This window comes from Sabethes cyaneus, chromosome 2 (genome assembly GCF_943734655.1).
Source record: "Sabethes cyaneus chromosome 2, idSabCyanKW18_F2, whole genome shotgun sequence".
NCBI lineage: Eukaryota > Metazoa > Arthropoda > Insecta > Diptera > Culicidae > Sabethes > Sabethes cyaneus.
The window spans coordinates 230905738-230931517 of NC_071354.1; the positions used below are offsets into that span (position 1 = coordinate 230905738).

Below are 25780 nucleotides of genomic sequence, written 5' to 3' on the forward strand. Positions count from 1 at the left end.
GTAGAATTGAGGGCAAAAATGAAGAAGAAAAAGTAAAATTTGTATCCCAGTGCGCCAACAGCCTCACGGCAGCTAATTCCACGCGAGTTTTTTGATCCTAGAATAAGCTATGCAAGAAGACGATGTGATGATGTGCGTGCGCGAGTGTGTAGGTAGCAGAATGTCTGCACACAGTACTGGCGGCTGTTTTATTTTCGTGTGCGGCGAAAGCGTTGAATGCTATGTTTCTCATACTCTTTCGCGTGTGAGTAGAAGCTATACCCTGCTCGTGTGTGTTGCCGCAGCTCTGGGAGACGGAATGTCCATCTCTAAACGTGCGTACCATTGAGTTCTTCCAGCACACCTCATGCAGCGCTAAGACGTCGAACTTGCGGCTCTTCAATACGTCGGAGAGCATTCGAGTGCTCCCTTGAAAGAAGAGAGATCGCAGTACGCAGTTCCACACACTTAAAAAAGTGCCGAAATCTTAACAGCCGAATAGTCATTTTAACACTTGGGGCATTCGTGACTTCTACGGGGTTGGGATTTGAACCCGGGTCCTCGGCATGAATGCTAACCACTACACAGAGACTGACCCCTGTTAACTAATTTTGATTATGGAATAAATGAGAACTCCCAATAATTTAGATTAAATATATTGAAGCAAGTACGATTATCACAATCTTAGAGACTTAAAATTTTCTATTGTGTGGCATTTTTTGCCGCGGCTACGACAGCCGCGCCGATTGTAGTCTTTAGCGCCTCGACTTTACCGGCGTCGACCGTTTCCGAGGGATGAAAGAAGTACAACATAAACCCAGTGGCCAAGATAAAGTGGATCAACGCAATAGCGGGGGTAATGAAAATCGAGAACCTCGACTTTTTTATGGCCGGCATCAGAACCCAGAGCAGTGCAAATCCGGACAGGAAAGTCGCCGTCGCTACCAGCAGCCACTGGAAGAGCGTTACCTGTGGAAGTAAATTTGCGGAATGACCACGAGGAATTGTTAGGAGCATGGCAGGGTATACCTGAATTGTCCACAAGATAGAAACGGGAACGTAGATTGCCATTGAATAACCATATACGCACACCAGTGACAGCAGACTGGGAGTATAAGTGGGCTAAAAATGATCATAAATTGATGGGAAAAATGTAGACCAACTTAAAAGTTAGATTTACCTCCTCCACATCCAGATCGTCCGCACGAATACTCCATCTAAGCAAAGCCCACAATGCAAATGGTACCAAACTGGTGTAAAGAATGATAACCGTTGCCGATACGGACACAAGATGGAAATTGTACCGCCAATGATGGTTGCCCGTGTTTTGCAGATAGCTTGCCATGTTGCCGGAAATGGCAATAGTAAAAATCTACAAGTACGTAAATGTAAAAACCCATTGAAAATCAACAATTTTCAATTACCAGTGTAATGACAATCCAGATGGGACCGTATAAATCCGGATTGGTACCGATGTTAAGCTTAAGGTAGTCCGAGGGAGCCCTTTTCGGAATGATTGACGTGGCTATGCGATCGACGACGGTCATGGTGTCCACATCGAAGAACTTTTGGTAGTACTCAAAGCTCAGGAATGAGGAAACCTTTGGAGTAGTGGTGTTTTCTAATATGTGTAAATCAAAGGATAGTCTGCATTCCAGGACAATATAATGAACAACAGAACGTTACCTTCATCGGTTGGAGTTTCCCGGTTTGGGGAAACCTTTTTCGGCGAATCTATGTTCAACTGTGCACTGTTGGCATTACCTTCAGGAATTAGAGGAAACTCTTTGAAGGAAAGCAGATCATCGACGGTGGGTTCCATTGTGCAAGTTGCATTTACTGTGCTGAACAACTTTAATTATTATTGTAATAGTTTTTTATTATCGATCACTAAATTTTTGCACTTAGCACTTGGCAGAAAGTAAACAGCTGGTTGAATCAGTGATGCCAGATCTGCCAGATGTGTTAATTAAGTTGGAAAGTTGGTGTCAAAGTCAAACTTCTCGAGCGCCATTCAAGGAAGAAGAACCCTGAACAAATCGAGCAAATCGGCAACATCTTCAAAGTGTGTGTGAAACTTTTCGAGCAAAGATAAATTTGTTTGACGTTTGACGTTTCCCAAACTCGCAAAGTGAAGTGAAGTGCATTTTAGAGCTGCCGAACGCAAAAAGGAAAATTTTTAGTTTTATTTGCGTGCAATTCGACTTTTAATTTAATTTTGGGCCCCAAAAACGTGAAAAACAAATCAAATGGAGACGCACCGGGAAGCGATTCAAAAACAAATCCATCAAGATTGGGCCAACCGGGAGTACATCGAGGTGATTACGGCCAGTATCAAGCGAATTACCGACTTCTTGAACTCTTTCGGTGAGTAATGGTTTTTTGTTTTATAATTTACTAGGTTTAATTTAAAAATTCAATTAGTCTAATGGAATTCAGTTGTAAGTAGTGGGCGAGCATCATGCTCTGTGCTAAAGGATGTTTTTTAGCCAGAATTTCAATAAAATAGGTGTTTTTGTTTTTCAGACATGAGCTGTCGGTCGCGACTGGCCGTTCTGAACGAGAAGCTCACTACACTGGAACGGCGGATCGACTATCTGGAAGCGTGCGTGACCAAGGGGGAAACTCTGCAATAGTTACATTTCTCCGTGCTGGGGATGAAGGGTTCCGAAGTGGAAACCCGTTTGGTAAGTGAGAGCTATTATAAAGTAAGATTTAGATTTCTAAGGAAAATATTGTACGCGAGGTAGATCATAAAAAATAAACATTCGAAATTCTATAGATTAGACATTAGCGATGTTAGTTAAGATTTTGCGAAAAGTTTTGAAGACAGTGAGTTGGTTATCATCCTAGAAAAACTGATTTAGACTTATTTTAGTACGAAAAGTCGTAGATTTAAAAAAATAGGAAATTTTTATTGCAACTGCTTATGCTATTTTTTAACTCGAATCACAATGGATTTTTTATTCGACTGCACTTCGCCATGAACCTGCAGGCTGTGCCGCCGAAGAATGTTGAATGCGAAAGTCTGCCCGCATATGCCACATTTGTACGGCCGTTCGCCGGTATGCATAGTCATGTGTGCCTTTAGGCGGCTGCTGGTCAGGAACCAGTGTTGGCACACCTCGCATTGTATTTTCGCACGCGTTTCTTTTGAACGCACTGGCATCGTTTGTATATCGTGCTTAATTAACAGGTGCCCAGATAAAGCTTTTTTAGATAAATAGATTTTTCCGCAAATCTCGCATTCAAACTTTCGTTTGCGAGCATCCTGGCTTTCAGAGTGTAACGTTGTGCCGAAAAAAATAAGTTTTTTTTGTTTGATAATTTATTTAAAATTTAAAATATGAGATCGATAGTACTTAGCTATAAACCTAACGGTTCATGTCTTGGCTGAGCATGAGAATGCCACCCAAATGGTTTGAGTCCCGGCTACTCCTAGAGGCGTAAAATATATTCCTATGAGTACTAAAAAATACGTTAAAATCTCGCGATTTAGATCGGTAGATTTAAGTAGCCATATTTAAATTAAAACCCGAAATTCAATTCAGAACAATTGAACGGAAAGTCGTTTAAAAGAAAGGGAGCGAGATGAAAGCGGACATTTTCGCAACGGATCTAACTGCGTTGAGACGCATATTTAAGTTCAATTTTTTAGTGAATAGATTCAAAGGAATCGAGCTAGTGCTATTCAAATTATTTTAAAAGGTGTGTAAAAGATTAATTGTGTGAATTTGTTCTATTGTTTTTCAATTGTTAACGTGTTATTTAAAAATTTTATAGTTTGGTGGTGCGTAAGCAGAATTTTCGACTGGCGTCCGTATTCTTAATACGGTTTATAGCAGAATAAGGTAAATTTTTGTTTTTCCTTTTTTATTATATGATTGTAATTGTATGTACGTTCGGTTTGGACAGCGCTCGTCCAACGGGCGTTTTATTCTGGGTTTCTACGTTCGGCCATTTCTTCGTTTGAGTTCGTGTGCTAATAAAAGGTCCGCCCTGAGGGGTAGCCAAACGGAGGCGTTGGTAAGTTCGCTCAATCCGTTGCGAAATTTTTCACGGCGGTCGTCAATTGCCGCTCGTGGTTTCCGACCCAACCATTTACGTTACAACCTTTCGTGGGTCGAAGTCCGAGAGTCGGTCCTCGTTTCGTGCGTCGCCAATTGCGCACCGAGGTACCGAGTCCGAAGCAAGGGTTCATTTCATTCGCGGCGGTCGGCAGCGGAATCTTAGTACGCGAGGGCCGTCAGCGAGTACGTTCAGCCCTTGCGGAAGACTGCCCGGGAATCACGCGACAATTGCGTCGTCGTGAACACTCTCGTTGATACAAGTCGATAGCTATCTGTCCAACCACGCCACCCTCCGCAACTTTAGTTCGACCATTTAGCACACGAACAGACCACACGCCCACCGTCTCGAGCAGCGCCGACTGGCAACGTCAAACGCCACTGAAGGTTCGGTGGTCTACCCGGATCGCACCAGGCCGCCGTCGTCGACTACTACAAAACCCTGCGCGCAGGTAGGTGGAAACCCTCCCTGAATAGTGTTGCCTGTACAAGAGTAATGTGCAATTCGAACGAACAATAAAGCTAGGCTAAAGTTAACTTGATTTGAAAGTTTGTCACGAAAATTTGTCTTTGCTGGTATACCGCCATAATTCCGTTTAGCGGCCATACGAACTATAAATCGCATTCGATAAGTTAACTCTAAACGATAGAATAAACTCACACACCGAAGCTACGTTTTTTAAATTCAAATAGCGATAAAATTCCCTTTGTGCGTTTCCGTTCAGAAATTCGTCCGTTGAGTCTGCAGTTGAGCCGTGCGAGTCGTCCCTGGAGAGTTCTCAAAATAATAGTCGGGCAAACACACGACCGGTGGTCTCCCCTATTCGGGAGTGGCGCAAAAGCCACCGAGTTAACCATAAAACTTTCTCCCGATCTCGTCACGGTTACATTGGCGCCCAACGTAAAAGAAATTTTAGATAAAATTGTCAAGTTTAATTAGAGTTCGATTATAAGCCATATTGAAAAGTGTACAGCCATTTTGATTTTGATAGTTTTTGGAATAACTTGTAAAAAAACTACTTTAGTGCACAACGTTAAATCACCAAGCAGTTAAGAATTTCTCGTTTGAACAAAGTTGTTTTGGGCATAAATTGCGTAGAAGTACGCCCAGCTCGAATTATTTTTTTTCTTGTTTCACTTGCGTTTACGCATTGCAAAACATTAACAAATTTTTTAGTATTTATCTTAGTTAATAAGAATATTTTTCAAGTTTTTAGTAGAAAATAAGGAAGGTGAAGGTTAAAATTCCGGGTTTTTTTTTTCTTAGATTTCATTATAGTTTCTTTAGTTATCACCATTAAAATTATATGTAGGTGAAGGGTTAAGTTTTGATATTTTCATTTGGGTTTATTATTACCAGGAAGAAATAACTTCCCAATTTCAATTAAATTTGTTTCCTTTTAATTATAAAAATTATATTTCTTGAAAATGGCAGAGAGAAATACTTTGCCCACCGTGGACCACCTCAGAGACTACGAAATCGAGTTTGAGTTGCGTCTACGGAATGAAAACGTGGATTCGAGGGAAACCTTGGAGGATAAAAAGAGATTTTTGCGCCGTTTGTTCAGAGATAGCAAACGACCTGAATATTTTCCTAAGCATGGAATTATGGAAGAAGAAAAACTCATAAGTTCGAACGTTAATGAGATCATTGTCGGGCTGGAAAAAAGTTTTGATCGGGCATTGGTGTCGAGGCTCCGACACTATATGACCCGCACTATTACCGCAATCGCGAAGGATGATGAACAGAAGAAAATTAAAGATGGATTATTGGAACGTATAGGGGAAGCGATACAGAGATATGACAATGAGTTAGTTGGTGAAGCGACAGGGGGCACACTAGATGGGCAGGATAAAAATGAGAATGTTAAGTCTGATACGGAAGAACAATCAGACTTAAAAACTACAGCACCAACAAAGCCGTCCTGGAGAAAAATAGATACTGAGCAAGCAGACTCCAGAAACGAGAAAAATATTAGTCAGAGAAGAACAGATCCCAGAGGGGCATACAGTAAAAATGATCGCTATGAGATTAGTGAAGAACAAAGCAGGCAGAGGAAACAGAGAAGAGAGGAAACTAATAGAAGAGACGATAGAACATTAATAACACGTGGGAATAGGCATCGCGAGCATGAAATAAATGAAAGATCAAGTGGTCTTGAGTATCGAACCAGGGAAAGGACTCTAGAAAGGGATGTCGAAAGCAACTCAAGCGGTCGACAAAGACAACCAACCAGAGCTAGAGATTACAGCTTGGGCAGTGAATACGATTCAGAAGACAGTAGAGACGATAGGGAATTTCGGAACCGACAGATTGAAGAGTCCCGTGGCAGAAGGCATAGAGGATATTCGCCAACGTCGGATAGTAGCACTAGTAGAGAAAGAGGACATTATAGGAGATCTAGAGTTGAAAATTGGGATCTAAACTTTTCTGGAGACAGCAGATCAATCCAAGTAGAAGATTTTTTGTATCGTATCAAAAAGCTGGCTCGGCATGAGAGGGTACTAGAGCGAGAGCTTCTAAGGAATATTCACCACCGCCTGAAAGGGGAGGCTTACGATTGGTGGTTTACTCGAGAAGATAGATTCACAAGATGGGGGAAATTTGAGGACGAAATTCGGTTCAGATACGGAAATCCAAATAGAGATAGGGGCATTAGATCACAGATAAGAGACCTTAAGCAAAAAAGAGGGGAAACCTTTGTAGCTTATGTTACGGAAATCGAAAAATTGAACCAATGTTTACAGCGACCGTTTTCTCACGAAACACTGTTCGAATTAATTTGGGAAAACATGCGCCCACACTACCGATCAAAATTATCAATAGTGGATGTAAGAGATTTAGAGCATTTGATAAAGTTAAACCATAGGATCGATGCTAACGATCCAGGATTTTATAGGCCAATAACAAATAACAGAAACGAGATACATCATATCGAGTATCAACATTCTGATAGCGAATATTCAGAGCACGAAGAGGTTAAAATCTCAATGCTCCAGAAAAAACAGCAGGATGTTAACCGTCCGTCGCAACCAAACAAACAAATCCCTTCTCAGCCTCAAAGGCAGCAAAATCAGCAAGCGACAGTACATCCAACAACCTGCTGGAATTGTCAGAAACCAGGACACATCTGGCGAGATTGTAAAGCTCCGAAGCTGGTTTTCTGCTATGCATGCGGAAAATTAGGCAGGACCACCCGAACCTGTGAAAATAAACACTCGTTCGTCGGTCAAAATCGTTCACAAATCTCAAGACAATCAACAAACTAAAAGCGAGATGTTTGCAAGGGAATACAACCATCTCGCCAATGGAAATTATTCCCACTGATGCAAAACCTTCCCCATTGATCTTTGAAATAAGAGTAAATCCCACAGCTTGTCCTCATATTAAGGTAAATATACTGGGTACCGAAACAGTGGCATTACTAGATTCGGGAGCAGGAGTTAGTGTAATCGGATCTTTAGAAATAATTGAAAAACATGGACTAAGAATAATGAAATCAACAGTTAGAATATGTACAGCAGATGATACTGAGTATACCTGCTTGGGTTACGTGAATGTTCCATATAGTCTAGGAAATGAAACCAGAGTAGTTCCAACTCTCATAGTACCACAGATTAAGAAACCTCTGATTTTAGGAATGGATTTCTGGAAAGCATTCCAGATCAGGCCAGTAATTTGGCATGAAAATCAAATTCAAGAATTGGATCTAACTTGGACTTCAAATATGAATAATGAATTGTTGATCAATGTTTTGGAAATTGAAGAGGAACCTAGAACGAACAACAATGATTGCGTTAAATTACCCATTCTTGAATCTGGAAAGTGTGAAGATAATAATGAAATTTATGTTGAAGCTCACCCGGAAGAAGATGAGTCCTTAGATATACCGACTTTAGATTTACCTACCAACCCAGAGCAATCGATAGAACAAATAGAAACGGAACATGTATTGACTGGTAAGGAATCTGAAATGTTAAAAAAGGTCCTTCAGAATTTTGATTGTACTAGTGAACAGAACCTAGGCAAGACTACTCTAATTGAACATGAGATTGAACTTGTCGAAGGAACGAAAATGAGAGATCTGGCAATGTACCGATACTCTCCAAAAATTTGGGAAAAGATCGAAGGAGAACTAGAACGCTGGAAAACATTGGACGTAATAGAAGAATGCACTACGGAATTTGCCAGTCCACTGGTACCGGTCAGAAAATCTAATGGGAAGATCCGAGTATGCCTAGATTCCCGACGAATTAACTCAGTAACGAAAAAGGACGCGTATCCAATGCGTAACATGTCAGAGATCTTCCACAGACTTCAGAAAGCAAAATATTTCAGTATAATAGATCTAAAAGATGCATATTTCCAAATACCCCTCAAAGAAAACTCCCGCAACTACACGGCATTCAGAACGCCTAAAGGCCTGTTCAGATTTAAAGTGGTCCCTTTCGGACTTAAAAACGCACCGTTTACTATGAACAGATTAATGAACCGCGCCATCGGATTCGATCTAGAACCTTTCGTATTTATATACCTGGACGATATAGTTATCGCCACAGAAAGTTTGGACCATCATTTCAAATTGCTTGAGGAAGTGTCCAAACGATTAAAGGTTGCTGGGCTAACCATATCAGTTGAAAAAAGCCGGTTTTGTCGGAAACAGGTACGATATCTTGGATACCTGTTAACTGAAAATGGGTTGTCGATCGACAGTGCCAAACTAGAACCGATCCTGAATTACCCCAGACCAAAAACCATACGAGAAGTGAGGAGATTAATGGGACTGATGGGTTTTTATCAGAAATTCATTAATCATTATAGCCACCTAACAGCTCCGATTACCGATTTATTAAAAAAATCTAAACGATTTAAGTGGACTGAAGAGGCAGAACAGGCCCTTAACGACTTGAAGTCAGTCCTAACCTCCGCACCTGTTCTAGCAAACCCAGATTACTCTCGTGAATTTATAATTGAAACAGATGCCTCTCAAGTGGCTGTTGGAGCCGCTCTGCTACAAGAAACCGATGAAGGGAAACGAATTATTGGGTATTTCAGTAAGAAACTATCAACGGCTCAGAGAAAGTACTCGGCCACAGAAAAAGAATGTCTTGGGGTGCTACTGGCAGTAGAAAACTTTAGACACTACATTGAAGGAACCACCTTCACGGTAATAACCGACGCCAAAAGCATCACGTGGCTATTCTCAATTTCGGCTGCAAATGCCAATTCTCGTTTACTACGTTGGGCATTAAAATTGCAATCTTATGATTTCAAAATACAGTACCGCAAAGGGCACGATAATGTATTAGCTGATTGTTTATCACGCATACAAACACTTCAGGTTAAAGATCCGGACTATGAACAGCTCATAAATAAAATTCTCCAGAATCCACAGCAATTTGACTCGTTTGTGGTATCGAATAACAAAATTTTTAAACATGTAACTGGAAAAACCAAATTCGCTGATAAAAGGTTTGAATGGAAGTATTATCCGCCAATGGCGGAACGAGATAATTTAATCCATATAACGCATGACCCAGCGCATTTAGGGTTCGACAAGACTTTATGTAAGCTCAAGGAAAAATATTTCTGGCCCAATATGGCAACAGAAACCAAAACGTTTTGCCAAAATTGTTTGACATGCAAAAAAGCAAAGGCATTGAACATAAATCCAACCCCACCGATGGGGTCACAAAAGAAATTCTGTGACCATCCTTGGCAATTCATAACATTAGACTATGTTGGACCCTTCCCAGTTTCAAGTAAAGGTAGATACACCTGTCTTTTGGTCATTACTGACGTATTTACAAAATTCGTCCTACTTCAGCCTTTCCGTCAGGCAACTGCTTCATCACTAGTGCAATATCTTGAACAAAACGTATTTCTTCTTTTCGGTGTACCGGAAATGGTGTTATCCGATAATGGCCCCCAATTCACTTCGAAAGATTTCGCAAGCTTACTGCAAAAATATGGAGCAAAACATTGGTTGACCCCGTCCTACCACCCTCAGGTAAATAATACAGAAAGAGTAAACAGGGTCATTACTACCGCTGTTCGAGCAACGCTCAAAGGAAATCATAAAGCTTGGCCTGACAATTTACAACAAATTGCAAATGCAATTCGCAATTCAATCCATGAGTCAACTAAATATACTCCATTTTACCTAACATTCGGTCGTAATATTATAAATAATGGAAAAGAGTATGAAGTCATGCGCGACATTAACACTGCAGGTTATCAACCCTTTGATAATCAAGTTAAAGAAAAACTGTATGAAGAAGTCCGCAAAAACTTAGCAGAGGCATATCAAAAACAGTCAAAGTATTATAACCTAAGATCTAACAAAAATGCACCTACTTATGCAACGGGAGAAAAAGTTCTCAAAAAGCACACGGTACTTTCAGACAAGTCCAAAGATTACTGTGCTAAACTTGGTCCAAAATTTACCGAAGCAATAGTAACAAAAGTCCTAGGAGACAGTTATGAACTAGCTGATCCTAACGGTAACTATCTAGGAATTTTTCATGCAAACTTTCTAAAGAAATTTTAATTTAAATAGCTGAGAACATTATTTGTGTAAAGTATTTCTTGTTTTCAAGCTATGAACCTCTTCGGAGTGACCAATTAATTAAAAATACCGACCGGGTTAAATTTATGAATTACGAAACCTCCACGGAGTGTCCTAAAAAAATTAATAAATTTTGTATCCCAAAGCTATGAAACTCTTCGGAGTAACAAAAAGTTTTAATAAAATATCCCCAGGATTATATTTGAAAAACCATGATACGTCAATGAACGCAAACACCCATGAAGGGCGAATCAACAGGCAAAGCAAAGGGCGAGATAGACCAATTAGGGTCTTAGCCAACCAAAACATATAGAAACAGTTAGGGTCTTAGCCAACCAAAACACACAGAAACAGTCAGCGTCTTAGCCAAACCAAAACACACAAAACCAACCAATGTCTTAGCCATCCAAAACAAACAAAACCAATCAGCGTCTTAGCCAACCACAACCCAATCAGCCCTTAGCCAACACAGTATATAAAAAGCCAAAGGAGATTTTCAAAATCCCCACGAATTTAAAAAAAAATGTAAATACAAGCATTAGAAGTTTTGTTTAATAGAATATTAAATTTAGAATTATAATTTATAGATACTTAATGTTAATAGAAGACCATTGATACAAGGTCTGTAAATATTTAAATTTTTCTTTTCAAAATACTTTTTTAGAACATTATCATTAATTTAAACAGTAAATTTTCAAAAAAGGAAACAACAACAGAACTGTTGTTTCCCTCTGTTTGAAGCTATGAATAAACTCTTACCGCATATAAGAGTGACCAGTAGAAAATAAAACACACCTCGAGTATACTCTTTAAGGTGGTCGAAAACCATGCTAGTGTCATATTGAGCGACACTTAGCATGTAAACATAATGACTACAGCGCAGAGATATACTCTACGTTGTAGTGATGGTACAAGAAAAACTTGGGTTAGCGAAAATTTTGTAGATTAGTGGAGAAAAAAAGCTTAAATCTATTTTAGTATGATTGTTCAATACATAATTTTGTTGCCTAACCTGAACATAAAATTTGAAAAGCTACTTATATCTATATTAGTAACTAAGCTATGTTAGTAGAGGGGTTAGCTACTCACCTGAGATCCTCTTGTTCCTTCAAATTTAGCTTTCAATCATACATGATTTTTCATGTCTTTTTCCGGTTATTTTTTTTTAGGTTTAGGTTTTAGGGTAGTAAATTTTTTCCGTTTCAGAACCTACAAAGATTAGAAAGAAACGAGTATTAATATTTTGTAGAATAAAAAAAAAATACCTGAAACGAGAAAGAAGAAAATAAAAGAGCATTAATGTTTAGTCGTATAAGAGGGAAAAAGGGCTGAAAAAATAAAATTATTTATGAAAAATAGCTAAAAATAAAAGAAGGTAATTAGTTTTACGCGTCTGAAAGTAAAAAAGGAATTTTCTGTAATGTTTATTTTTTATGGAAAAACCTGAAAATATAAACAAGGCAAATTAAAAGATTAGTACTAAATATTTTATGGGTAAATCTGAAAATTAAATAAGGTTATTTAAAAATATAGCATTAATATTTAATGGGTAAATCTGAAAATAAGATTAAAAATATAGGCAGTAAATTTTTATGGGGAAATCAGAAATAGTTTTCTCTAGGATATTTGTAAATATAGGGAAAATCGTGAAACTTTTAAGTAGGAATTGGTGTAGAGAAATGATTTAGGTAGATATTCGAGTCTAAAGGCAATGGCGGTCATGGTACCGTACGGTTTTTTTTCTCTCACCTAGCAAGTGCTAGGTCACGGTCACGGTCACCGCCATTACCATTACGAGTTTTTTTTTCTAGCTTGTATCTGGCCAGACTGAACCTGACCAGATACCGGGAAAAGGGAGAAAAGAAAAGAGGGAGTTAATTGTTGAAACTTACCTGCCATATAGTTCGCAAAACCGGTCCAAATCCGGCAAATTTTGATGATTATCACTTCACACGCGCGTTTTGTAAAAAATTTCGGACCATTTTGACTTCACTTTGACATGGAAGTGTTTACAGTTACCAACAGCAGGTCAAACCAGGGTGGTCAGATATTCCGGAAAAGTTAATGACTCCGCTCGAAATCAAAACATCTGCTCAAAAAGACCCAAATAAGTTTTAATGCGAGTTAAACTGTAGAGATTTATCCAAAATATGATCTTGTTCAATATAATGCGGAAACACCTGCATGGAGATCCACTAAACTCGTAGCAATATTGCGATTTGATGGAATCTGCATACAGATTTTAAGATAGACGGATAATCTTTTGCTATTCGGCACATCTGGTAGCACTGCATCAGATTTGCTACCATTGAGTTTGACGTTTTACCGACAGCATTTACCATTAAGCTACGTACTGATATGCTGTCAGTTTGCTGATGATGTATTATTTGGCTGCGTTACCAGGGGATATTAAGCATTCGACGTTCCAGAGTAGCAAATTGAAGCCGAATTTAGTAATTTGGCGTGTACTCTTGGAACATTTACGTTTAACCATTGCATCAATCGGATTGATTGATGGTGGTGTATTAAGTCAAGTTTAAGAAATGATAAATGGTACATAGTTTTTCGGATATACATTTTCTGATGTAGTGCCAATATCATTTCAGTTTACGTTACGTTTAGCTATGACATCAATGAGAGGATTGATGATAGCAGAAGGATTATGTCATGGTACCATTGCATCAGCAAAATGACTGATGGTGGTAGGATTTTATGTGCAGATTTTGGGGTAAGGGAAAACATACTATCAAAAGCTGACAGAATCAGTATAGAGCAGCTAGGTAAAAAAAAGCGGAGGTAAAATAGGTTCGAATCAATGATTTTTTTTTTAGCTACAAGGATTTTAGGTGCAGAAAACTTATTATTTGCAAGTTTGCAGGGGTTTGTAACAACTTGAGTCTGGAGTTATGAAAATTTGATCAATTTCATTGATCAAATTTTCATAAAATAGATTAGTGTGATGTAACGTTGTGCCGAAAAAAATAAGTTTTTTTTGTTTGATAATTTATTTAAAATTTAAAATATGAGATCGATAGTACTTAGCTATAAACCTAACGGTTCATGTCTTGGCTGAGCATGAGAATGCCACCCAAATGGTTTGAGTCCCGGCTACTCCTAGAGGCGTAAAATATATTCCTATGAGTACTAAAAAATACGTTAAAATCTCGCGATTTAGATCGGTAGATTTAAGTAGCCATATTTAAATTAAAACCCGAAATTCAATTCAGAACAATTGAACGGAAAGTCGTTTAAAAGAAAGGGAGCGAGATGAAAGCGGACATTTTCGCAACGGATCTAACTGCGTTGAGACGCATATTTAAGTTCAATTTTTTAGTGAATAGATTCAAAGGAATCGAGCTAGTGCTATTCAAATTATTTTAAAAGGTGTGTAAAAGATTAATTGTGTGAATTTGTTCTATTGTTTTTCAATTGTTAACGTGTTATTTAAAAATTTTATAGTTTGGTGGTGCGTAAGCAGAATTTTCGACTGGCGTCCGTATTCTTAATACGGTTTATAGCAGAATAAGGTAAATTTTTGTTTTTCCTTTTTTATTATATGATTGTAATTGTATGTACGTTCGGTTTGGACAGCGCTCGTCCAACGGGCGTTTTATTCTGGGTTTCTACGTTCGGCCATTTCTTCGTTTGAGTTCGTGTGCTAATAAAAGGTCCGCCCTGAGGGGTAGCCAAACGGAGGCGTTGGTAAGTTCGCTCAATCCGTTGCGAAATTTTTCACGGCGGTCGTCAATTGCCGCTCGTGGTTTCCGACCCAACCATTTACGTTACAACCTTTCGTGGGTCGAAGTCCGAGAGTCGGTCCTCGTTTCGTGCGTCGCCAATTGCGCACCGAGGTACCGAGTCCGAAGCAAGGGTTCATTTCATTCGCGGCGGTCGGCAGCGGAATCTTAGTACGCGAGGGCCGTCAGCGAGTACGTTCAGCCCTTGCGGAAGACTGCCCGGGAATCACGCGACAATTGCGTCGTCGTGAACACTCTCGTTGATACAAGTCGATAGCTATCTGTCCAACCACGCCACCCTCCGCAACTTTAGTTCGACCATTTAGCACACGAACAGACCACACGCCCACCGTCTCGAGCAGCGCCGACTGGCAACGTCAAACGCCACTGAAGGTTCGGTGGTCTACCCGGATCGCACCAGGCCGCCGTCGTCGACTACTACAAAACCCTGCGCGCAGGTAGGTGGAAACCCTCCCTGAATAGTGTTGCCTGTACAAGAGTAATGTGCAATTCGAACGAACAATAAAGCTAGGCTAAAGTTAACTTGATTTGAAAGTTTGTCACGAAAATTTGTCTTTGCTGGTATACCGCCATAATTCCGTTTAGCGGCCATACGAACTATAAATCGCATTCGATAAGTTAACTCTAAACGATAGAATAAACTCACACACCGAAGCTACGTTTTTTAAATTCAAATAGCGATAAAATTCCCTTTGTGCGTTTCCGTTCAGAAATTCGTCCGTTGAGTCTGCAGTTGAGCCGTGCGAGTCGTCCCTGGAGAGTTCTCAAAATAATAGTCGGGCAAACACACGACCGGTGGTCTCCCCTATTCGGGAGTGGCGCAAAAGCCACCGAGTTAACCATAAAACTTTCTCCCGATCTCGTCACGGTTACAAGAGGCTGTATCGTCCACTGACATTCCGCCATCGGGTTTGCTATCAGTAGAAGGTGGTTGATCAGTGACTGATTTGTTTTCTGAACATAGTTCAGAATCATCGATCGAATCTTCATCACATTTGCTATCAGTAACCGATTCGTTTTTTGAATATATTTCGGGTACCGCTGTCGGTTCTGGTTCTTGAAAAGGCAGCTCATCGAATATAACTATTTCTTCTTGTTTCATGGCATTTTTTGAACCATCTTCGTCAATTTGTGGTAACGTTTCTTCAGAATTATGCACTAAAAATATGCCATCCGGTTCGTGATGCTCGTGGGCGGTTAGTTGAATCCTTTTCAAATTTTGTTCGTTATCTAGACAGCGTTCACGAAATCGCACCGCATTTGTGAGATCCGTCAGACAACTGCTGCAAATGCTTTTGGAGAATGGATCATGCTCTGAAATCTGATCATCAGCAGAACTTGTAAGTTGAACGATTTCCAGATATTACAAATAACTTACAATAATACCGCCACAATCTACCAGCAGATCACAAATTTGGCTGCTAAATTCATTCAGCATAAGGAACACATTGATTCTGTCGCTCCGCTCCGTCAGACAGCATCGACAACTTTGTGGCATTATTAGGGACATTTTTTCTAATCACACAATCGAAATTAAGTTAAATACTCAGTGCACTAAAATGCAGAACTTGCCATTTATTATTGCTTGCTCGACAAAATTTATGTTTTATGTTGACTCCCTTCGAATAGTTGACCAGGGATGCCAGAAAATATTTTGAAAATCGAGCGCATCGCACAAAGCAATGCTTTGACGTAGGACTACTATAGTTACTATATAGAGCCTTCTGACAGCTCAAGCACCCACACTAGCGAACACGAAATACGCGTGTATATACATTATGTTTCCCTCATTTTGGGGAACAGCTGATGCTGGAGGGACAAACCGAAAAATAGCGATTACTAGTTGTGTTTCTCCGTTTGCAACACTGCAGAGCACATATTTAAGTCAAATTTTCCATCCTGTTTCAAATTCAAGTACATATTTTGAAAATTTGCTGGTATTTAAGCCAGCGGAAGACGAAATTCATTCTGTACCTTGGTGACAAAGGAATGCATCTCTTTTGTTTACTGATGTTGTTGTTTGCCTCATTTTCAAGCACCAATACACACATAACTGGAAAGCTCTATATCCCTTTAAGCACGGAGGCTTTTAGTTACGATGTTTTTGGTTTTTGGATCAATATGAATTTTTTTTATCTCTCGAGATACCAAAACCAGTATGTTCTACACATTGCAATAAATGTTTGCTAAATTTAGCAACCTACACAATTGTGTGGGTTCGGCCTTATCTTATACCATTGCACTATGGGCAAAAACAAGCCGAAAAAACCACCCCGCTGTCACAAATGTCATTCCCATACATTTTTCGTGTAGCTAACATCTCATCTAGCCCACAACAAACTTTGCCTCGGACAAAATGTATTTGTGAGTAGCCCGCTCTAACTTCAGCCTCGGATGAATCAGTATTGGTAAGCTCCCGAACAAAGTTACTTTTTTGCTTTTTTTCTTTTTGTGTCGGACGTGTAGGAAGCGTAAAAAGATGTTAGCTACTTCTTTACCCTTCAGTTTCATACGCCTGGAAAAAACGGACGCAATTAAGACATGGCCTGCAGGCTGATAAAATGTAGGTGATCTTATGTAAAAATTTCCGGAGAATCGCATGGTGCCCACCGCTTTTCTGTTTGTCACCGGGAAGTGCCCCATTTTGCTCATTTTCCACTATTTTTAACATTTTTTACCCTTTTTGAACTACCGTGTACCCCCGTTGGTATGACCTTCTTTAATCTGAACATTTTTAATCTGTACCCCGGTGGTATGAATGCGTTCACATTAAAAACCGATCAAGCGTCACACACAATTGACGTTAAAGTGGACCGGTAAATTAAAAAAAAGCAAAAAATCTTAATGCGTTTCTCTTGCTCAGGAGCTTTGGCAATATAGCTCATTTGCAACTTATCTCTCTCCAGCACTCAAAATAGACCATTTCAGTCGAAACTGCCGAGCCAATTTTGTATTATACAAACCGAATCTTTAGAATTCGCGCATGTTTGAGATGTTTTCAAAACGTTTGTTTTCGTCAAATCAAAACAACAAGTTCATAGGGTGCGCGTCTTGCGCGTGTGTGAAAATGAATAGAGTTACCAAATATTCAGATTAAAAATGAACTCGCCCAATCTGAACGAGCTGTTTTTCATATTAGCGGGGGTTGAGTGTATACCAAACCAGGCTTTGAAGAAACAAAACATGAAAATCTAATTATTTTGTGTAAAGAAGTCCACAGAAGTGAATAGGGTTGACCCCGTTTAGTTTAGAGCGAGATCATCGCTTCGAGGCTCATAGACTTCAGCTTCTGCAGCAGCGGAACGGTCGCTACGTAGCTATGGAAATACACGAAACTTTTTGCAAGTTAAGTTTTTACTAACCTTAATACAACAGATATACCGGAACCTCTAGATTGGCTTAAAAACATTCAAATGTTGATCCAAGAATTTGTCTTAGAAAATCCCGCAGTTGAATACATTATTTGCCACACTTCTTTATTATTTTACAATTTAGAAATGACCAGTTTTAGGTTCCGGTAGTACTCTAAACGGAAGTTCCGTAGTGTGGAGCAAGAACGAATGCTCTACAGTATAATGTATTCATTCTTACTGGCCCAAAATCAGATGGCAGCAGCAGATTTCGTTCTATTTCATCTGTTACTTACGACGTGAAAAAATAATCCTACTGCGATCTGGAATATCTCCGGGAAAATGGACCCAAAATTTGCTAAAATATTTTTGCATTGAAGGTCAATCTAAGGTGGTTCTTTGAAGACAAGTTGTGTAAAAATCGATCAAAAAATAATAAAGATAGAGCCAAAAGTGTAACGGCAAGTACACTAATTTTTGAAGTCCCGGCGGGAACGTAAAGGTAAAAGTAGGTATAGAATAAGGCCGAACCGACACAATTGTGTAGGTATGAAAAACAATGTGCATAAATAAGTTGTAAAAGTTATTTTCCGTAAATTTTTAATTACATCAATTAGAAATACTTATTACCAATAATTTTTTATCTAAGCAATTTCGAAATACGGATCCAATAAAAAAATACGACAGATAAAACTTTTTGCTGTTTTCACATGATTTTGAAGACTAGATAATAATTAATCCAAGCACAAAAGAAAACTTCTTTTCAGCTATTTTCTATTTTTTCTACGAGTTACGATGTTTACACAAGAGATTGGTGCCATATATGTAAAAGTACGACGTTTAGAAAGGAAAGGAATTTTTTTAAAAGTAATCATGTCTCACCCACACAATTATGTGGGCTCGGGCTTAAAGGGATATATATAGTAACTATAATCGCGACTAGTGATTGCATTTTTAATGCTAATTATGGTAACTGGCGTATTTTGGACCTCATCAACAGCGATACACAATTTGGATACTTACAGCAAAATCAAATGAAAGTGTCAAATTTCGTTAAATTGCATTGAGCTTATCGTCAATTTTGTCAAAGACCTTAACTAATTAAACTGAGCTGTTATAACAAAAAGTTCATGTTTTAGTTACGTCATCTGTTGACTTTATAAGGGTTGAGTTGATCGAAGCGCCATGACCGATTTTGCCCGCTTACCATCATCACAAACCATTCGTTCTACGCTTAACCGTTCATAGTGCACCGGAAAGCATTCACTCAACGCCTGCAGATCGCGACCTCGACTTCAACCGCTGTAATTATGATGCCGTTCTCGCCGAATTAAACTTACTGAACTGGGAGGAACTTTTCCACGATACAGACACCAACACAGCAGTTTCCATTTGCTATGACGAAGTATTCCGAATTGTTAGCAGACACACGCCTTTTCGCAGAATGGACATTCGACGCTCGAACAATCACCCTCCCGTGGTGGAACGCTGTACTTCGTAATCGACGCAACGTTCTTCGCAAGGCACGTCGTCGTTACCCGCGTCATTGTACCGCAGAAACTAAGGATGTTCTCCATCCTCTCGAGGCAGAGTATGACGAACACGTTTCTTTTTTCCCCTTTGTATCCCCGGAAATACTAAACTCTTTGCCATCCTACGAAATACACGTGCCATGCTCAACTTCCATCGTACCACAGGAAGTCTATTGACCCGTTCAAAAGTCTTGGACCGGATAGACTGCCTCCTGGATGCATTCGTCGTTGCGCGGATGTGAATGGACCACCGCTCTGTCGCATATATAACCTATCGCTCTCGGAGAATGTCTTTCCAGAATCATGGAAGTTATCTGCTGTTACGCCTATTCTCAAAGCCGGTATCGCCCAAGATGTTAAAAATTACCGACCGATTTCCATTCTCTGTTATCTAGCAAAAACGCTCGAACTTTTGATTCACGATAGAATGTACTTTGCGGCTAAACCTATAATTTGTGAAAAATCGCTCTACCCCCACAAATCTCATGGCATACACTAGCACGCTCAACTCTTGTTTGGAGAAGCGATGTCAAGTGGATAACGTTTACGTGGATTTTGCCAAGGCGCTCGACAAAGTGCCTCGCGAATTAACACTGAAGAAGCTTGAGACGCTAGTAGGTTTTCCTCATTGGCTCATCGCATGCCAATTGAAGTTGAAGTCATATCTATTGGATAGATCACTTACTTACTTAGGTGGCTTGCCGGCCTAATACAAAGCCTGTTGAACAAAGTTTCTCCATGTAACTCGGTTGAGGGCTATCGCTCTCTAATTCCTCGGACACCGAGTACTCTCCGCCAGATCTCGCTCCACCTGGTCCAACCATCTTGCTCGCCGCGCTCCTAGTCGTCTTGTTCCTACCAGATTTGAGGCGAACACCATCTTTGCAGGGTAGTTGTCCGGCATTCTTGCAACATGCCCTGCCCATCGTATCCGTCCAGCTCTAGCCAACTTCCAGATACCCAGATATCCAGATATCCAGATAGGGTTCGCCATAGAGCTGTGCGAGTTCATTATTCATCCTCCGCCTCCATACTCCGTTCTCCTGTACGCCGCCGAAGATCGTTCTTGGCACTCGTTGTTCGAAAACTTCGAGCACTCGCAGGTCCTCCTCGAGCATTGTCCATGTTTCATGCCCGTAGAGAACAACCGGTCTAATAAGCGTCTTGTACAGGGTGCACTTTGTACGGGGACTTAGTCTGCTCGACCGTAATTGCTTGTGAAGCCCATAGTAAGCACGACTTCTGCTGATAATACGCCTCCGAATTTCACGGCTGGTATCATTGTCCGCCGTTACCAGTGAGCCAAGGGAGACAAGTTCATCGACTATCTCAAACTCATCGCCGATTGGATAGATCAGCTGTCGTTAAATTGCTTGAGTTAGGTAGTTTTTCAGCACCACCTGGCCTGCCACAAGGCAGTCATCTTGGTCCCTTGATTTTCATCCTGTTCGTGAATGACTTGAACTACCGAATTAACTCTCATCAGCTTATGCACGCTGACGACTTAAAGATATATCGTACCGATAGTTCGTTAGTCGACTGTGCTGCTCTTACAGCAAGACGTAGACAGCATAGCCAGTTGGTGTGTCTACTGGCATGGAGATGAACGCAACAACGTGCAAAATAATAAGTTTTACCAAAGCGCGGTCGCAGCTTACTTATGACTATATTGTGAGTTTCATTGATAGTTATCCACCGCGCAACTCAAAAATGAAATGCTCTTTCATGGTTGCCGGATCGATTATGATGTTGTTGGAAGAAATTACACAGAAAGCATAAAGTTTTATGTGTTTTTGGCACTGCAGTTATGTGAAAAACACGTTTGTTTACAACATTCTGGCAGCAGTGTTTACTTTAAACCGCGTGTAACTTTGGGCAAAGCTCCCAATAGTGTAAATGGTTTCAGTTTGGCTCGTATTACATCGATACAAGACTTGTCAGATCAGAGAATTTCGCAATTCGGCTGACAGCAAAAGTTTGTCAGTTATCGTCATTATCGATCGACTGCTTCACGCCAGACGGGCTACACACTTAGACTGTGAACCATTTCGCGAAATTTTTAACTTTTTAGTTAAAATTTGACAGTTCGATGGTTATTTCTCCTCGAGTGGTTAAAATCAGTTCAGAATGCGAACCATTTCATATTTGACAGATTGATAGTTGTTTCACTCAATGATAGCAAATATATAGTGAGGATGAAGAAATTTTTCTATAACAGCGAATTTATTTATTCCAGGTTGGAATTGGATGAATTTTTGGTGTTCATTTGCTCCTATTTGATAGATAAAATTTATCTCATTTCATTTCGGGTTGAATAAACCAATTTGTTATATGTTAAACATCCATACCACAGACAAACAGACATAACACTCCTTTTCCATTCTTCGTACAGCACTCGTGCGCTAATTGCACGTCCTATAACTGCACCGTCTTTTAATTGCACGTTCGCTACTTACACGATCGTGCAACTAAAAAACCCGATTTAATCCACCTAGTGGTGAAAGGAACCTTTGTTATACGGTCTTACTTGGTATTTGAGATAGAAATCGACACGTTTTCGGAACATAATTCATCTATTGGTTAACGTTGCGTAATGCGTTGGTTTACATAAAATTTTTGAAAATTGAATAAGTTTACAAATTTTGAACAAAATAGGAACACTTTTAAATTTTGGTAGATCCTTTTTTCATGTAATTGCTGAGTAAGGATAAGTAAGTTGTTATTAATTTGAGTAAGTGCAAATAAAAGTAAGTTGTAAGAGGAAATCTTATTCTTTAACATATACATTGCCTAGTAAAGGTCTAGTTTATAGGTTTTTGAACTATGCATAATTTCCTGTAATGCCATTCTATTTGATTCACATCAATAGAGTTTTCTTGAATAATTTTAATCAATTTTTATTAACCTTCGGTTACTCACGCTGTTGTATTTTGTACAACACGTGTAGGTTTTTCAACGCCATATTGTTATAAAGTTACAAATCGTTGTTTAACTAACGTATATTCTTCAACAAACTTATTGTGAGCAAAATGTCATAATTATTCAATGCATTAGTAATTTAAATTGTTTGAAAAATAGATCAGCATAAACCGCCATCACAGAAACGAAACAATCAGCATGCGAGGTGTACCGCAATTGACCCCAAGTGGAATTTTCTCTCGTTTCTTCATATGGAAAAATGGTGTCTGTATGCAGCAAAACTAGCCAATGTAAAATGTTTAAAATGTATCCGTCTGCTGGTAGTCGAGTAATTCGTAGTCAAAATTAAGGTATTTTTTTATAATCAAAGTTCTACAGTTCCTAAACAAGCAAACATAGAGGTATACTATATTCAGCAAAGTTGTGTATTTTTATCATTTGTACAATTTTGTAATAGATGAAAAAGTCATACAACAATTACAAAAAGAGTAAAAATATAAAAACTGAGTTTACAAATTCATATACAATAAATTAGATTTTTCTATCTTAGCTGTAGAGATGGAAGGTTACTGTCTCTAGCAAAATTTCTTGTAATAATATGCTCTATAACTTTGCAGAGCACATCAATGTGTTATATTGACACTGAAGAGAAATAATTTTTTTTATTTCACTTTTAGGGGGATTAGTCAAAATTTAGATTCCACCAGACGATAGAGCTTTTAATTTCAAGAAACTATTCTAAAGGTTCGATAAACCTAAAACCAAGTTTTCCCAGTCAAACCTCTAGTGCGCACGTTTTCTTTGGTTTGGGGTTATAGTGCGCGCGAGTAACTGTGTTGCAAAAGTTGGCGCGAGTGTTCGAGGGTTAATATCTTTTGACCGGTACAACCAATTCTTATGAAATTTTGCATATATATTCGTAGTGTCAAAACCTCTCGTTTGATATTAAAATAATTGAAATTAGGTAAATTATCTTGGTTAAAATCATTATAAATTATTGTTAATTTTGGTGTGGTGTATACGGTTGCTCATAACTTTCAAATTAAACGTCCAATCAAAAAACCATTCAATAGTGATCTATTAGCATATATTATCTTTCAAATGAGACTAATAGCGCATAAATCGGTTTGACCATCTCTAAGAAACAGGCGATAATTAGGCTTATACAAATTTGGAAAAAAGTTTATGTCCTGGTCTCGAAATATTGTTCAAGGAGGGGGCAAGAAAAAAATAATAACATCAAACCTTCAATAACTAAACAAAGGAGAAGAAACCAGTGTATATTTTTCTAGATTAATAAAAGTTCAATACAAAAAAGTTTTACAGTACTTAAACTTTAGTTCAAACCAAAACAACTTTCAAAATTTTTTGATCCAGGCGCCAGTATTCTGGCCGAGATGAATCAACTTGAAAATAGTGGAGTGCTACAGGATCACCTTAGGGAGCCATAAACGTGTAGCTTGACCTTCATTTGAATTTGGTTTTTACTTGCATGTCACTCGGTTAGTTAGCTTGTATTTTAGAATAATCCAAATCTGTCACTAGTTCAGAACTCGGTAATCACGAAATAGTATCGGAATCTAATCTTCTCGTAAAAATGGCAATTTAGGTCCCTAAAACTTTTTTACTTGGAACGCATGTTCTATGCTACTGACATTTTTAAGAAAAAAAATCTCTGACACTATTCACGTTTGAAACCGCTTGTTTCTTGGTCAACCTTTTAGCCATATGAATATCATCCCATTCCTCAGCTGATGCTGGTTCTCAACAATAACGTGTTTATTTTTGATATATTAAGGATGCAAACGCACCACTATCAGAAGCGAATGTCATAGTTTGACTAATAGCATTTGTCCAGTCCGGTGCTGCACTTCGGATGAAGTGCAGTACTGCGCTGGGAGTTGTTTTTCAAATATCAGGGCTTCTAACAGCCCTCTGTTGAAGAACCTTGATCTTTAATTGAAAAATGCCGGACATCGGCATAACAGGTGTTCCGAGTCTTTTTTTGTGCCACAAAATCGACATATATCACCTTGCAGTTTCCCCATAAGCTTCAGATAGCGGTTTGGACAATGTCCTGCTATAAGATCAGTATGAATATTTAGATCTTTCTTCGAAAGCTCTAGGATTTTACGAACTATTGAAATGTTTGGAGAGATAAACTGTTTCGAAAGTGTTATTCCAATTTAATTTGATTTTTTCACTTTCGTACATTTCCATAGTAAAGCTCAGTAAAAAAGCAATATAACTTAACATGACTTCATTTGATGTAATGGTCGTGGCCATCGTTGATCCCAATGATAATCACAACATGACAATAGTCAGAAAAGTTTCGAACAGTTCAGTGACATCCTTTCTGCATGCGTCCAATGCATGGTATAAACATGTATCTTTAAGTTTTTAGCCCCTTACATCCAAAATTAGGGTAGGTACATGGGCACTACGGAATAAAAGAATCAATTTGGAGCCCCGAAAGCACCGAAAGCTGATGTTCCGGGGTGTGTAATTTGTTGTATTTCTATTTTAATCTTATCTACTCCCTATGACAGCAAAATATAATCCCACAGCAATTCGGAATATCTCCGTCAAAAGTGGTAGCAAATTTCACTAATACATAGTTGATTCACAAACAAACAGACATAACTTTTAGAAGAAAAATCAACAAAAATTATCGTACCTCACATTTATCCTGAACACTAGCACCATCTATGATCGACATTCCTAAATATCAAATAGCAACATGGGTATCCCTCGAAGTAGCAAGTATTTTTTATGGGGAATTCCCTTTCCTTCGTCTAAGAGCGCCACTTTGACCAAAACGGAGACATTCCCAACTAAGCCCAAATTTGAAATGACGGTTTAATCGGTACGAAGAATGGAAAACGAGTGTTACGTCTGTTTGTCTGTGGTTGATTGATGCCTCAATCTAATTCGGTTCTTTTGAAGCAAGTTGAATTAAAATGGGACAAAATTTAAAGTAAATGGAGCCAAAAGTCTAATTCCAAGCACTATACCAGAATTTTCGGCGTCGGAACTTAAAGGTTAAGCACAATAGTCGCCTGTGACCTGTAGCAGAAAGAAAGTATAGATGGTGTAGTTGATCGAGACTAGCAGGATAATTACTTCAACTTTGCACGAATTGGATAATTTAGAGATGTGAACTTGTTGAATTGTAAAAACCTGCTTACCATTAAAGAATGCAACATTATTGCACTTTATTTTTTCGCCCCTTCAAATTTCGAAAAATTTTGAAGGGGGGGGTGACATAAACTTTTTTTCAAATTTGTATAAGCCTTATTACCTTGTCAAAACAGGTTTTTTAAGCATAACTTTTAAACTACTTGTTTGTTTTCAATTAAAAATTTCTGAATAATTTAGCTTTAATAAGGGCTTTCATTTGATACTAAGATTGTTGAAATCGGTCATGTAGTTCTAGAGAAACCCGTGTCACGTATTTTTCATATTTTTGTTTATAACTTTTAAACGAAACGTCGTGTCACGAGGCAACTCAATAGTGATCTACTAGACAATAATACCTTTCAAACAAAAGTAATAGCGAACGATTCGGTTCAGCCATCTCTGAGAAACAGGCGACAGAAAAAATCA

The 25780-nt window shown here is 38.9% G+C and overlaps 2 protein-coding genes across 2 annotated transcripts; one reads left to right on the forward strand and one right to left on the reverse strand.

The window, feature by feature from the left end:
• Positions 1 to 619: 619 nt before the first annotated feature.
• Positions 620 to 1920, reverse strand: LOC128738247 (protein YIPF1). The gene is made up of 5 exons (XM_053833244.1): positions 1666 to 1920; positions 1404 to 1600; positions 1160 to 1351; positions 1009 to 1101; positions 620 to 948 (listed from the first exon to the last, which is right to left on the reverse strand). The coding sequence occupies exons 1-5, from the start codon at positions 1799 to 1801 to the stop codon at positions 682 to 684; spliced, it is 885 nt and encodes a 294-aa protein (XP_053689219.1). The 5' UTR covers positions 1802 to 1920; the 3' UTR covers positions 620 to 681.
• Positions 1921 to 2115: 195 nt separating this feature from the next.
• On the forward strand, positions 2116 to 2760 carry LOC128738250 (probable protein BRICK1-B). Its single transcript, XM_053833247.1, has 2 exons — positions 2116 to 2346; positions 2506 to 2760. Exons 1-2 carry the CDS (start codon positions 2229 to 2231, stop codon positions 2613 to 2615), a joined length of 228 nt encoding a protein of 75 aa, XP_053689222.1. The 5' UTR covers positions 2116 to 2228; the 3' UTR covers positions 2616 to 2760.
• Positions 2761 to 25780: the final 23020 nt, after the last annotated feature.